This window comes from Pholcus phalangioides, unplaced genomic scaffold (genome assembly GCF_987345545.1).
Source record: "Pholcus phalangioides strain wild (caught in Gottingen) unplaced genomic scaffold, Ppha-v1.0 ptg000039l_1, whole genome shotgun sequence".
In the NCBI taxonomy this organism is placed as follows: Eukaryota; Metazoa; Arthropoda; class Arachnida; order Araneae; family Pholcidae; genus Pholcus; species Pholcus phalangioides.
This window is the reverse complement of record NW_028301625.1, coordinates 1,639,611-1,655,160: the sequence shown is the minus strand read 5'-3', so window position 1 is coordinate 1,655,160 and position 15,550 is coordinate 1,639,611. Positions and strand designations below refer to the sequence as shown.

Genomic DNA, 15,550 nt, shown 5'->3' with positions numbered 1-15,550 from the left:
TTCTTGAATAGCAGAATTTTGAACAGAGTGTATCATGAAAAAATAAAATGCATTTTCCAACTGGAAGAAGTGTGAAAGAATTTTTTTTTCAAAAGCAAAAGTCAAGATATTTTATGGGCCGCTGTTGAAGAATTCTTGGTGATCAAAACTGTTGTATCTAGATAATATTTATTAAAAAGTAAATGATCTGAATATTTCAATCTAGGAGCAACATTAAATAATCCTCAGCTAATAATGACAAAGGTTTTAAGAGAAATTTTTGTTCTTAAAAGTTTATAATTTTGAACAGAAGTCTTTTCAACTTCTAATCTCTCCTTAACTCTTTAATTGCCAAGTGTTGAAGTATCCAGAGGAGAAACATTTTGAGGGGTTATATTAAGCAAATGAAGTACCCTGAATGCTATTATATGACAAAAAAAATTTCAATATTTAAAAAATATGGAATGTTGTACTTCAGGGAACACACTGTATTTATATGATTTGAATAGTATAAAAATTATATTTATTGTTTGCAAACTTAGTTACTTTTCTATCATTTTTGAAGAATGAACAGCAATATGTCTCTTTCAAACATGGTATTTAAATCCAAAATGCAAGGGTTAAGAATCGTTCTGGCTTGTAAAGAAATAATAAACATGCACATTTGAGGTATATTTTGCTGGTAATTATAAAAACTTCATGAACAGCTCGCAAGTGAAAATTGAATGATTAGGAGTTGCTTAGAATCATCAATTCCAAAACGACCTCAAAATATACGTCTTTATTTGAAAAATATAAGAAATTTTTGTGTTGCTTTTGAAAGAAATTGAACATGAAGACTTGGGAAAGATGACTTCATTCTTGATTGTACACACACAGGGTGTACATAATTCAAGCTTACCTGTTCTGAGCTGTCTGTAGCCGAACTATTGTTCATCAGAAAGCTACAAAACTTTGGGAATATCTTAGAGAAGACAAGGGAAAGATTGGATGCAAAAAAAGTAGTTCCAACATTAACCACCAGAGAACATTTACTATGTAAATTTTAGCACAAACATGTGACCAAACCGCTTAAGTTTTATATACCCATAGCTGGATAACTAAACACACATGCATCTTCAGCATACACATTTTTATTCTTATTTCTTCACTTAAAGAGTATGATGTTTAGTTTACAAGAACATGCTTTGCTGGTGAACATAATGATTTTGCAGCAAAAGCTATGTTTTTGAAGGGGTTGCTAAAACTCTCCCTATCCTTCATTAAGAGAGACATTCCTGAAGTTTCACAATCTTCAATGAATAGTTAAAGCTTAGACAACTCAGAATATGGGAACTTTAATTATGTATGCATTGTATATAAAAACCCAGGTTGCACATTTAATGAGTACTTCCCATTCCTTCCCACCAAGAATCTTGATTGGAATGTATTATCATTTGAATTTAACTGAGTGTGAGAAAAATAGCTTTAACAAGATGAATTCACATCTATTTCCACACTCAAAATTAAATTATTGGAGGGGGGTAGGAAGAGTGCTAGTGAAGAAAGTTAAAACTTAATTTTTACCCTTTTTAATCTTCATATTTGTGAGGGAAGGACCTTCCTTTGAAGATTAAAATAGAATCTAAGGCAAGAAATAGACTTAAACATTGAAGATGTAGATGTGTGTTGCTGCCATCTATTGTACCCAGTATGAAACGTTTTTCCTCTCAAAATCAATCATATTTTTCATTAATAAAACAAAACATATTTTGGTGGTTTCCATTGTGGTTAATTATTTTTGAGAGAGAGAGAGAGAGAAACTAAATTACATATACTGTTGGAATATTATAAACATGCATTCCACAACATATTCTATTCTTTGCATATCAAACTAAATCAGTAATGGGGAAATAAAACTTTCATTGAGAATATACATTTCAGATTATATGTAGAAAGACCATAATTAAAATAACGCTATTCCAAGCCACCTGTAGCTCGATACAACAAGTGGAATGGCACAAAATTTGGTAAGAGACTAATGAAAACGAAGGAAAAACAAGTTTCAAAATAGCTTTCTGTGAGGGAAATTTTTTGCTCAGAAGAGTTGCATATCAATAAAAACATAGCATGAAAATAATTATGCAATCGATACATAATTTATACCTCAATCTCACAAAACACATATTGAGAAACGCAATAGGTGAATTGATGGAGGTTATTAGATATAATACAAATACAATGACCACAACAGGCAAAATGCCCAATGAGGTGGCTGAAAAGAGATACCCAAAAAAATGTGGATGTCAAATATATCTAAACATCCAATTAATGAGCAATTACCTTGAAAAACAATAATTACGATAAAATATAATACATTGCCCATAAAAAAAATTAAGGTTGTCTTTTCCAAGCATGGATAGCTTCTTGATTTATCCCACTATGTTTATCGTACCTGTTTTTGAATGTGTCAATTGTGTTAGAATTCACGAACCCTGAGGTTAAGCTATTTCACTTATTTACAACCCTATTAGACAAAAAAAATTCCCAGTAACACCTAACCTGGAATCGTCCCTTTCATAATCGATACTGGCATTCTCTTGTAAAAGCAGTCAATTGACAGTATATAAATAACTCATGGTTCATCCTTCAATCATATCCTCAGACAACTGCACTCTTCCAATGTAAACATATTAAAAAAATCAAGTGTCTCTTCATAGCTCAAGCCCTGTAAACCAACAAGAGTGAGCGTGGCTCATTTCTGCACCCCCCCCCCCCCCCCAACCAAGTCTATGTCACTCTGTAGGTATGGTCTCCAAAACCTTATGGCAGACTCCAGTCCAGGACTAAGCCCCGAAAAAGCGGAAGAATGACTTTAGGGGTAGCAAAGAGAAATGTAGGCAAATACAAAGATTCTGCTTTGGAATTACAGAACAATTACATAATATCATTACAAAAAAAAAAAAAATTCTATTCATTTTTTTTAAAAGTAAAATAAGGTTTTAATAATAAAAGTTTTCACACCTATCAGGAAACAAAACAAAAGCATAAACATTTACCCTATAAATGCACATTATATAACTTTTTTTTAAATTTTATTTGAAGGATATTTTTTCATATGCACTGAACTATCAATGCTCCTTATCACAAACTTGAATAACAACTTCATAAAATCAAGAGTTCATAAATGGAAAAAGACGTGAAAAAATGTTTTATTGTTTGGGATCAGAGGACTAGTTAGTTCATTTTGGTTTGTAGAATGGGTAATGTCATGATAATGTCATTTATATGAATTTCAAAATTTTTCTTACAGATAGCTCATTATTCCTCTAAAATTACAAATATTTATTGAATGGTTTGTTTTGTATTCATATTCAGTCATTTGGAACAGGCTTTAAATGAGTTTGATGCAGATCTGATTGTTTACAATGCCGGAACTGATATATTACGAGGTGATCCTCTAGGTCACATGGCCATATCTCCTGAGGTTTGTTATCATACAATATTTATTTACTTATTCATTAAGAAATTCCCACAAAATAAAAAAATAAAAACTTCCTTCTGTTCATTTAAAAATGTGAAGATGAGTTGAAAACAACTCGAATGCACAATACCTTGGTATATCATCTATCACTTTCTACATACCATGCCTATAACATTAGTTTTTATAGGCCTGTAGAATAGGCTTTCTTTGTTAAGTTATCCCATGTTTAGCATCATGTTTGAATGCTGAAATTTCACCTCACAAGTCTTCTTGAGGCACTTTTTGTCCTATTCACTAGTCAAATTAGGCTTACTCATTATCAAGTCACCTTTAATAGGATCCTAAAAGTGGTGATGTACCAAGGTTCAGCTATCTATCATTGTAGAACAGAGGTGGCCAGACTTTTGCATAGTGCTGTGGAGTTGATTGTACCCATGCCTGGCTCACTCAAACGAGGGGCATTTATTCTTAGTCTATTTCTGCAAAAATAAGTAATAGATCTGATATAGTATGCAAAAAAAGCTTTTATTTAAATTAATATAGTTTGAATGCCTGCAATGAAACTCTGGCCACTACTGTTTTTTGAAAATTTTAATCATGTAAACAGTTGTTTTTCACCAGCTGGAAACTACTATAATTCAAAATACTTTTTTCAGTCATGATCACTATGAATAACTTTCTTAATAATGTACAGTGCATTCAGTTAAAAATTATACCTAACTATGCAGCTTATGGGTCAGACTATATGAGTGAAAAAAATATATATATTGTGATATATAACTGTCAAACGATTGTACATTGTAAGTTATAAAAAAATTTTCAATTCAAAATTGTATCACTTGAAAAGCATTCCATACTGGCCGATTCAAATTCTTTGCCCATGGGATTATCTTTGCAGCCGTTGACTTTAAAAAGTTAATTACAAAAAATTTTCAAACGATGAGCAGTTCCTTAAATTGTTACCATTCTTTTGAGAGGTTATATGCATGAAAGAAAAATATATAACATTTTATTCTAAGTTTGCTGAAATGTCTAATCAGCAAAATTAAGAACACATACTCCAGAAAGTCATTTATGAAAATTCTATATTTTTAAATGAAATATTTATCAAGATAATGAAGATGTATAATTGCTATGTTTTTGCAACTTATCGCTCTGTTGGCAAGTTTGTATTTGCTTGAAAATCTCTATTTTAGGGATTGTGAAACCACTTGAGTGGAAAGGATACTACTTTTAAGGGTATTATTGTGAATTAAACTTATTCTGTTTTTAAGTCAGTGATTTTTGTTTTTTAGTAACAATAAAAAAATGTACACTTGAAATTTTATCAACGTTTGTGAACCATGCTCTCAATTATTGATGACAAATGCTCAAAACTTTGAAGTCAAATATCTCAGTGAGTATTGTATTTAAATACATGAAATTTTTTCACTAATTGGAAGCTCATGGGCACTAGTGGAAAAACTTGATTTTTCTACTTTTTTTTATGTATTCAACCTTTCAAAAAAATTTATAATATTTAAGAAACTACTTGTCATTTCAAAACTTTATTTTGAATTATACTTTTAAATTTAATGGTTGCAAAGATAATCCTGTGGACAAACAATTTCAACTTGGAGAGGCGAGCAAACTCATTGTCCTCCGTCTTGAAGCTGCAAAACCAGTTTCTTGTTCAAAGTGACGTCTAATCATTGAAAAAAGCAGGATTGGAAACAGCTATTGGCTATAGAGAAAATACTGATGCCAGGCTCCACTCAAAGATAGCAAATAAATCAGCCTAGGGTTTCAAGGAGTCCTAGGCCTCCCAAAACACAAATTTGGCACAAAGAAATTAAATTAAAACCATTTTGAAATTAAAACAAAATGGCACAAAGAAATTAAATTAAAACCATTTTGAAATTAAAACAAAATGGCACAAAGAAATTAAATTAAAACCATTTTGAAATTAAAACAAAATGGCACAAAGAAATCAACTGCCGATTCTGTGTTATTAATGATGATAATGCTTTGGAAGTACAGAATATTGCAATGTGCTCAATAACTTATCTTTAACTTTTTGATGACCGAAGTTGGCCCAGATGGGAGTATGGGTATATTTTGGAGGCTTTTGTGAACAGCTGGGAAGATGACGAAAACTATCGTTAGAGGATGGAACTGGAAAGATAGGTCCAAGTCCCACACAGGGGTGGGGAGGAAGAAAGTAGTCGAAAAACTTGGACAAATCCACTTTCAGAAGAAATATCAGAGTGATAAAGAGTTAATCAAAAAGTTGATTGATAAACTGTAACTGTGATGTAAATAATCTCTAAACAAAGAGGCAGAAACAGGCTGTGAATGCATAAGTTTACTATGCTTCATGAACAACCAATAAATTTTCAGTTATATTAGGCAATGAGAGTTCCAAAGCAAATACAGTTTAGCTAATATATTGTAATTGTTCATGTGGAATAAATCTAGGAAGTCATGGAGAAATCAGCACAGGTTGTTCACGGGTGTAACATCAAAATAAAATAATAAAAAAATTAGAACATTTTAAGAAAAGTTCAATAGTCTGATAGAGAAAAAAATTCTTATCCTGTTATGGCCATGAAAGCCTTATGTTTCATTAATTTTTGCAAGAAAAAAAAAAAGCTTACCTTAAATTATCTAAATTCATTTATTTGTGAGTGACGAAACAAGTAAAAAACTACTTGCTTTATGTCTATGAATTATTCTCTCACAGCTCTATATTAAGTTCTTAAGGTTATGTAGAAATAAATGTAATATTTCTTTAGCTTCTTAATTTTCATATATAAACTGTGATGTATGTGCATTCATTCAATTTCTAAATGTCCTGCAGAACAGAAATAATTAATTAAGCATCAAGGATAACCAAAAATTCAGAATATCTTTCAAAGAAAATTACAGTCCATACCGCTTAATGTTATTACATCAGGACTCTGGGATTTTTGATAACAATAACTGATGGATAACTATATCCAAAAAAAAGCCAATATGATGACCCATTTGGTCCAACAGAACATATGAAAACTGGACAATTTTTCTTTTCTCTGTATTTTTTTCTCACATAACTGGTTGCAAAATGTTCAATTGTGCTATTTTTTCATGAAAAGTGAATTTGATGACTGTTGTGTTAGCATAGGCTTTTATGGCCAGCATCTAATGAAAAATAAGAGCTTACTAGACTGTTTAGCCATGGTCTTCTGCTGAGTTCTTACGTTTCAACCACAGCAGTGGCAATATCTTAAGAGTTGAGGGTTACACTGATTTTGACAGTGAACTTCAGCTCTGAAAATGCTTGTCACAGATGTGGCTGAAACATTAGAACTTAACAAAAAACCATGGCCAAATAGCAGTGATATCTCTTATTTTTCATTTGAAAACTATTTTTTTAATATTTCCATTGGGGTGGGGGGAAGGGATATTATTTGTAACTATAAACTGTACACAAATATTTATCAACTAAATTAATGAAAATTTACTTCTGAATGACATTTGTGTAAAAAATGTTATCAACTTTGAAATGAAATCCATTCAAATTCTATGCTTGCATGACGGTACAAGTGTACCCTAGGTAGAATTTTAAGGTTGATCAACTAAATCCAGGATGAATTTTAGAATTTCAATTCATAAATTACACTCTTTGAGCTGGATTTTCACATCAACATGACAGTTGATTCTAACAGATGATTGTTTCTTTATATGTGCTAATGAGGTTATATAAAATTTTGTTTAAATTATTTAAACAAATAAGCTCCTTGGAATAATAATACTATTAATTCTATGAAAAATACTTTTATAGATTTCATTAAAAACCTTAAGCAATTTTCTAATTAAAATTAAATCAGACGAATAATATTTTCAACAAAGCTATCAAACATTTGATGATTTTTCGAACAATATAATGCATGGCCTTCAATTTGACATCATTGAACTTCGTTCTTTCATCTGTATATTACAGCAGTTAGGTTAAGTGGACATTTCTTTTTTGGAAATTATTAACATATTTCTTGATCTGTAACAGGACAAATATTGTGTAATGCTGACACTTATTTGTACGACTGTCATAATTTTTGAATAGGTCTGCATTGTAACAGATACACTGTTTCAGTAAATCCTACTTTGGTGAAAACATGATAAAAATAATTTGCTTTGCTCATATATAATTGTCTATTCTTAGGGAATAATTAGAAGAGATGAGTTGGTTTTCACTATTGCCAAAAATCGACGTAAACCAATAGTCATGCTGACAAGTGGTGGTTATCAAAAATCCACAGCACGAATTATTGCTGACTCAATTATCAATTTGTTTGAAAAATCCATCATACAGTAAATATTGAAGTGGTTTTATAGAAATTTTGGTGAATGAAAATAATTTTCATAAGTTTTATCTGCTAAGTTGAAATGTATTTATGTGCAATGTATTTGTAATAAAAAATGTTTTTTTTATTGTCATTTTTACTCTTTGATAAAATTCTCAATCATCCTTGAAGTTCTTAAAAGTAAAATGTATACTGTGTCCCAGATGCGAAATTTAAAAGATTTTGCTGAAAATCCAGATTTTTTAGTATGTCTGATAAGTATCTGATCACAAATTTATTCAAACATGATAAAGTTATAAAAGTGATTGGTATAACTTCTAGCAGCTAATCTCCTCAGTTCTTGCATTGCCTATGGAACATGGGAGACACTAGACAGCAGTTTGAAAAAAGTCTACCTAGAGAAATGAAATGCTCAGAGATCTCAAAATTTATTCTAGATTTTCTCATTCATACTCATCTGTCAGCAGAAACTAATTTTAGGTAATACAACAGTCAAAAATAAATGTAAAAAAATGTAAAATTTGAAGTTCCCTTCAGAACCGAGGAGGATAAGAGTCCATCACTATCAACAAAGTATAACCATTTACTGGACCACTATGGTCAACATGAATGTAATTCCAGGGTTCTGGGGGCAATTGCCAAGAATGTGAGGAAGGAGAATGTGATGTATTTTCTTGACATGGGAAGGTATAATTTCATCATTTATGTGATATCAATACCAGGCCACCAAATATCTACTATGAAGACTTTCACTGCTGTAATTCTTTGATGACCATTATGCAACTCTGACAAGACATACTTTTGAAATTTCTCTGAAAGGTACTCTCTAATGTCTCTCAATATAATACACCAGAACTTCAGTTTGTGAGGTTAATTAGTTCTGTGATCATGCTGATCACAACAAACTTCCCCATAAGATATAATTGAAACTCAAATAATTTGTTCCATAACTGTTTTCCTCACACCAGCCATGATTATTTTCAGAGATAGTAAAATAAGTTAGCCTCCAGTTTAGCCTAACTTATTTATTGTATTTGCACTTATTTTTACATTGAAGGCTTGAATATTTTCAGAGTGATACAAAAGAGTAAGGGGCTTCACTTTGAAATACCCACTTGAAATAACACACAAAAAGGGTGCGAGACATTTTCATGGGCTTGTGCTATGAGTGGGCCCCAAGTCAAACAAGGACCCTTAAACCATTGAAGGCGCTAGTTAATAATGCATATGCATACAGTATACATATTTCTTCAATTTGTCTTTCCCAAAACACTTGGTCCTGGTCCCTGAACTCATGACAGCCTTCCCAGTAGTGGGAGAAAGACAAGAACCATCACCTTCAGTTGTGACCGTATGACATGAGGGCATGGCCCTGGAATTTGCTGGTTGATCTTATATTGTTTTAACAACAATTAATGACTATACAGAAACGCCTGTATAAAACAGAACATCAAGAGACTGAGATTTTCTGTTACAGACAGGTTTCCATTTTATAAAGGTATTCAGTATTTTTCTATCATTATGCAAAACTTTTAAATTTTGAGAATATCACCCAAAATATTATAAACTAACAAGTATTAAACAGCAGCATGCATATTATTACTGTATTTTGAATTTTTTTAATGTTATTACTATACATCTGAAATTTCATACACACAAAATGCGCAAATAGTTAAACTTCATTACAAAACGTACTCCTGAATAGCAATAGAATGAACTTACTTATGTCAAAGGTGAAAAAAATTTATTAATTTTGTTTAATTTTTGAAAAATTATTGAGAAATGACATACCTTTTTAAAAATAGTGACAATGAGATCAACAACCAATAACCTTTGTGAAAAAAAGATTATATATTTCTGGCTGTATTTTTCTATACATGAATTATTTTTTGAAATAATCAAGTACAGTTTTCTGTACCAGTGCCGTTCTTACAATACAGTTTTCTGTAAACATTTGTGCACTGTTTATCATGCTCAAAAGTTTCATGTCATCTTTATAAGCTGCAAAGTCCTGTCCTGTTCAGTCTAAGTTCATAAGGCATTGAATTGCATTTGTGTACAAGTTTCTCACAAGATCTTTTTTTGCAACTGTGTTGGATTTCTCTTCATCATTGCTGCTTTCATCGATAAGCTGCCCTGGAATAGCAGTTTCAATAGTTTCTGTTCGGTGTTACTGTAGCTGATTAAACATCCACTGTAACAAAATCTATTGCATTCAATCCTACTTTTGCTGCATCTATATATATATATATGTCTATTGTAGATTATCAATTTCATGATTGACTGATTCATCTATTGAATTGATTTCTCTGGGGAAGTTTGCTCTCACAAAACAGAGTTATGGTTTCATTATTAACTTTTCCCATGTTTTCAAAAGCCACAATACCACATCAAGTATGTTGATAGATTTTGTTAATTCTGATAAACTTGATGCGTTTTTCATCTTTGCCAGCAGTGATTGCATTACAAGCTTCGGTAATTTGTCTTTAGTTGATAACTCTGTGATCCATTGGCTGTGTAACACTAGTTACACTAGGTGGGGAAAAAATAGTCTAACATTAGAAAGCTGAATGTGAGGATGACAAGTCGCATTGTCAAGAAATAGGAGAACCTGTCATTTTTGCTTCTTCATTTTAGTATTGAAGGCACAACATGCCACTCTTCCATGATTTTAGCTGTCATCCACACTTTATAGTTTGCCTTCCCTTAACTAGTAGACTTTTAGGATTTATATTCCTGAAACAATGTGATTTGATAGATAAACCAACCACCACAGATTTTTCCCTTTTCTCCAGTCATAAAAGCACACACAAACACAGTAAGTCGTTCCTTTGACTGTTTACCTCTAGCACAACTTTCTCCCTTCATGCAAAGAATATTGTTTGGTAGGGCCCTGTAGAACAATCCAGTTTCATTTCCATTTGCTATGTCTTTAACATCATATCTTTCAATTAAATTCAAAAGCCTTTCTTCCCAGTTATTCAGTCTCAGGGTCAACATCAGAAGTTTCACCACAAGCTTACTTGAATTTTATCAAATGTTGTTTTCAAAAACTTTCTAGCCACCCATATTGGATGCATGGTAATCTTCCTTCTTAAGTTGTCTGGCAATTTGTTTTTGTTTCAGCTCAAACCATTGGTCCAGATATTGGCAGATTTCTGGATCTAGCATCCACAAACATTTCCCATACAATTTCGTTAATTTGCTCTCATTTCTAGTCTTGCATATTTTTCATTACTATTTAACCATTCTTCTAGAATATTTCATGTTTTCTTTTGATAATAGGATATAACATTGGGTTTTTCCAATAGCAAATGTTTTTGTTATCTCTGTAAAACTTAAACTTTGCTTTCCTTTGGCATCTATGACCTTCATTTTTGTGCTCAAAGCCAAGACGTGTTTCTTGGGACTCGTGGCCATCTCTACACTGAATGAAATGCTAAAACACTGTGTCACTAAATTGCGAACAATAATTCAGTCTCCCTTGCCCATTCCTCTCCCAAACTACTTTAAATCAAAATTATCAACATTTTTCGAAGAAACAGGAGTGTTTCCTACAAAAGCGACCATTTCTATTGTAAATAAAATGCTATATGGGCTTTACGTGTGGTTTACCATTTTAAATAGTATATTCGCTTCCACCCAAACTGAATATCAACCCCTTACTTCCAGAACCAGTTCAGATAGATTTAATGAACTTTCATCATTTTTTCAAGAAGTAAAAGAGTTCCCTAACAAAATGGGGGATCAGTATGACAACTTTCTCACATTCAAAGGACAAAACTTCACTTGGCCACAAATATTCTTTCCATTTTAGCAGGTTTATGTAAAAATAGACTAAATATTCCTTGCGTTTTAGTATTAGACAGTTTCCATCATAAAGAGATTTCCCATAATTGAAAAAGTATTAATTACACAATAGACAATTTTTCTGTTCCATTCAAGAAAGGTTTCTGTTTCATACAGTGTCTGTCTGTCAGGTTTCACTGTATAAACATACTATTCATTAACATATATTAATTGAAACAAATCAACTAATTAATAAGTTAATTATTATCATATACACTTGTCACAATGGTTTTATATCTTTTTTTTTATTGGGCTTTTACATGCAAGGGTCAGAATATAATGAGGTGTTACATCAGCAACTGCAGCAGGCATTCTCACCATGAAATATAATTGATCACAAATCAGTTCAAAACTTTCATTTAATACTACAAAATACAGCCACTCCTTGGCTTTCAAACAGCTTGATTTGCGAACATGCAAGCTGGCAAAAAGCAAGCCTTACAAACATGCAATTCCCAAAGGATTCATATTTTATAAGTCTATGATCACAGAGCATTTTTTTAATAGAGTTTGTTGAAGAATTGGATTTTATCTGAGTAAAGTTCCCTCCCCCAAGTACAACTCTCATCCAGCCCATGAACAAGTAAGTCATTTCAAATATTATGAAACTCTAGACAGATTTTCTTCCAACAAACACTTAGTGACTTCTGAACTGTTTAGTATCCTATATTGCGTAGTTCTTATTGGCGGAGCTTGGCAACAAGCTACTTTCAGAATCATGCATTCGGCTTAGAGATTGAGCGAGATTGATTTGCAATTCCTCATTTATTTCTCGTATGACTGGACCTTTCACTCACAAAAAAAGAATCAACCAGGCGCTGTGGGCTTCCCAAACTTGAGAACCGCTGATGTAGGGCCATCACTTTATGAAGTTGGGATTGTCTCTCTGGGAAAATGTGTGTGGCTTGGAAGTTGAGAATAAAGATGTGGAGGAGATGGTGTTAGAGGACAACAGAAATTAATTCAGTGAAGAAATGCAAAAACTTCAATTGCAGCAAAAAAAAAATATCTAAGATCATGTGTATGTGTGCAAAATGGAATGATGTGCACAATTTGTAGAATTATAATATCCCAATAAAACAGCTGCAAGTTGCAGCATAAGCATTTTCAATTTAGATGCCATGCCATATTTCAGAAACATTTTGAAATTCCAGAGAAAACAAATCATGTTGGACATGCATTTAATGAGACATTGACTCAGTGAGACTCAAGCTGATTCCTGTGGTGCAAAAAAAAAACACAACAGAAACTTCAGAGCGATTTGTAATTGCTACTGCAGGGAGTCCCCGATCGAGGGGTTAGCGCACCAACCTCTCGATAAGTATTTAAAAAAAACAAGCCTGCCGTTCGGAATCAGCTATAAATTGTAGGTCCCTTTCTAATTATCCCTCGTGTGCAGAAAATCACTGTGGTGCGCAAAAATGATCAGAGCCATTTGTTATCACCACCTGACGAGAACTGTTTTCCCTAACATGTTTTTTGTGTTCACTACTTATGGAATTGGTAACATTTTGCATACAGGTATATTTTTTAATATGATATAATTAAATCAAGGTTTCATTCACATTTTGTATATTTCATATTATGATTATTTTTTCAGTATTAGTTTAACATGATTTCCATTGATTTTACGTTAAGTGCATGACTGGAAGTGCTGTTGCAAAAATCTATACTAGAAATCTGTGCACTCCCAGGAATGGATTATTCCATTTTACATTAATTCCTATGGGAGAAAATGTTTCCACTTAGGAACAGGCTTCTGGAAATTAAGTTCTTAAACCAAGGGTCAACTGTATACAAAATTACTTTTAATTAGTTGTTACACAGTTTCATGAATACAAAGTTTTTATTCACACTGGGAAAAAAAATCTTGCTAACTTATTATAGTGTATATAAATGAAATTAAATTTATTTGTGATGCATCACATTTTGATTATTCAAAATTATTTTACTATTCAATTTTGTATTTAATCTTAATCCAGGTTCACACGACCATGCTACATGATTTTGAGGTGTACAAATTCATTTTTTTGGGTGTGGCTATGCAAAATTGACCATTTAATTTGCTTGCTCTCTGCTTAGTGTGGCTGGTGTAGACTCGACTTAAGCTAGGGGAAAAAAATTGAAAAGAAATTGGTCTATGTTGTAAGTTACTATAGAAATTGGCTGGGTGGCAGAAATTGTCAAATTGTTTGCAAAACAGTTGTTGTCACATAACCATGACAAATTTTTATGTAGAATGTGAAATTCAATAAATATCCAAACCTTGAGAGAAAAAAATATTTATTTTTTCTATTCCAAAACTAAAAATTTAATCTGTAATAAAACCGCAGTTTGTGAACTTATTAATTTAAAAAATCTGTTTTCGGGAAATGGGACTAGACATCTATTTCCTTTATTCGTGGCCTTATAAGAAAATGAGCAATTAGATTTTCAATGAAGTAGGGAAAAAATCACCCACACTCTTTTTGCATTGGGAAATTCCTTGATTCTGGGAAGTTTGTACACTCTCTCTCTTAGAACTGAAAGATTTGAATAACATGTATATAGTAATTATCCCCTCAACATGGTGCCATATGACACCCATGCATTCCAGGAATATCATAAGGGGTCCCCCACAGACAGCTGTGAAGTAAAAGTTTCAAGTGAAATATGATGGGAAAAATATGAATACTCTCAAAATCCGGCAGAGCTGTTCATAGAACCGGGGCCATCTTTACCCATGGGCTCATGCAGGCATGGCCCGTGGCCTCATATCTTCTATATGTCTCTTTAAATACATCTAACTTGCCATCTGACTGGAAAATTAATAAGGTTGCCCCAATTCATATATAATATATATATAAATCAGGATCTCTTTCAAATCTCCTTAATTTCAGACCGGTCACTATCACCTCTACTTGCTGCAAGCTTTTTGAGCACATAGTTGCCAAGGAAATTTGCTCACACCTTGATTGAATAAACTTCTTTTTCTCAAATCAACATGGCTTTCGATCATCTTTATCAGTAACTACCCAATTAGCTCTTTTCATACACAACTTATCAAGCAGTATCGACAAAAACGTCCGAATTGATATAATTTTCTTGGATTTTTCTAAAGCTTTTGACAGGGTGCCCCTCAATAAACTCCTACTTAAACTTCAAAACCTTGGCCTATGTGTTAAACTGCTTAAATGGGTGGAAGCCTTCCTCCCCAACTGCAGTCATTTTGTCTCCTTCAAGGGCCAGAACTCCCCATTTCTCCAAGTTAAATCCGGCTCTCCTCAGGGGGTGGTTCTCTTGCCATTATTATTTTTTATCTATATTAACAATCTTCCTAATTCCATCAATTGCCATATCACACTTTTTAAACGATTTCATTATCCACCAAACAGTGCACAACGAATCCGACAAAGCATCTTTCCAAAATAACCTCAACATTGTATTGAAATGGTGCTCATCCTGGCAATTACCCCTTAATTCTTCAAAAACAGTTTTTATGAAAATTACTCATAAAAGACTTCACTCCCTCAATTCTTCTTACACTACAGATAACTCTTTAATCACCAAAGTTTCTAATTATAAATATCTGGATGCAATTATTTCCGCCAACCTCCGTTGGAATCTCCATGTTGATTACATCTTTTATAAGTGTCTCTAAAAACCTCCTTTTTCTAGTCAAAACCTCAAAAACTCCACCCATCACCTCCGACATCTCTGCTTCCAAACCTACATCCTTCCTGTACTCTCATATGCCCGTGAAATCTGGGACCAACATACTCTCTCAAACATAGACAAATTAGAATCTAGTCAAAATAAAAGTGCCTGCTTCATTCTTAACAGTTGGTCATTCTCCACCTCCGTCACTGAACTCAAGTGCTAACTCAATATGCAACCGCTTTTCATCCATAGACAATTAACTCTCAATTAACTTTCCTTTTCAAAATCCTTCATGACC

At 32.6% G+C, this 15,550-nt stretch overlaps 1 protein-coding gene across 1 annotated transcript in view; it reads left to right on the top strand.

Moving 5' to 3' along the window:
* HDAC11 (Histone deacetylase 11) overlaps positions 1-7,897 on the top strand; it is an 80,057-nt gene extending 72,160 nt beyond the window's left edge. The window contains exons 9-10 of the mRNA XM_089254043.1: positions 3,337-3,445; positions 7,623-7,897. Of these exons, the coding sequence (XP_089110169.1) occupies positions 3,337-3,445; positions 7,623-7,775 (262 nt within the window). The 3' untranslated portion in view covers positions 7,776-7,897. The remainder of the gene's footprint in view (positions 1-3,336; positions 3,446-7,622) is intronic.
* Positions 7,898-15,550: the final 7,653 nt, after the last annotated feature.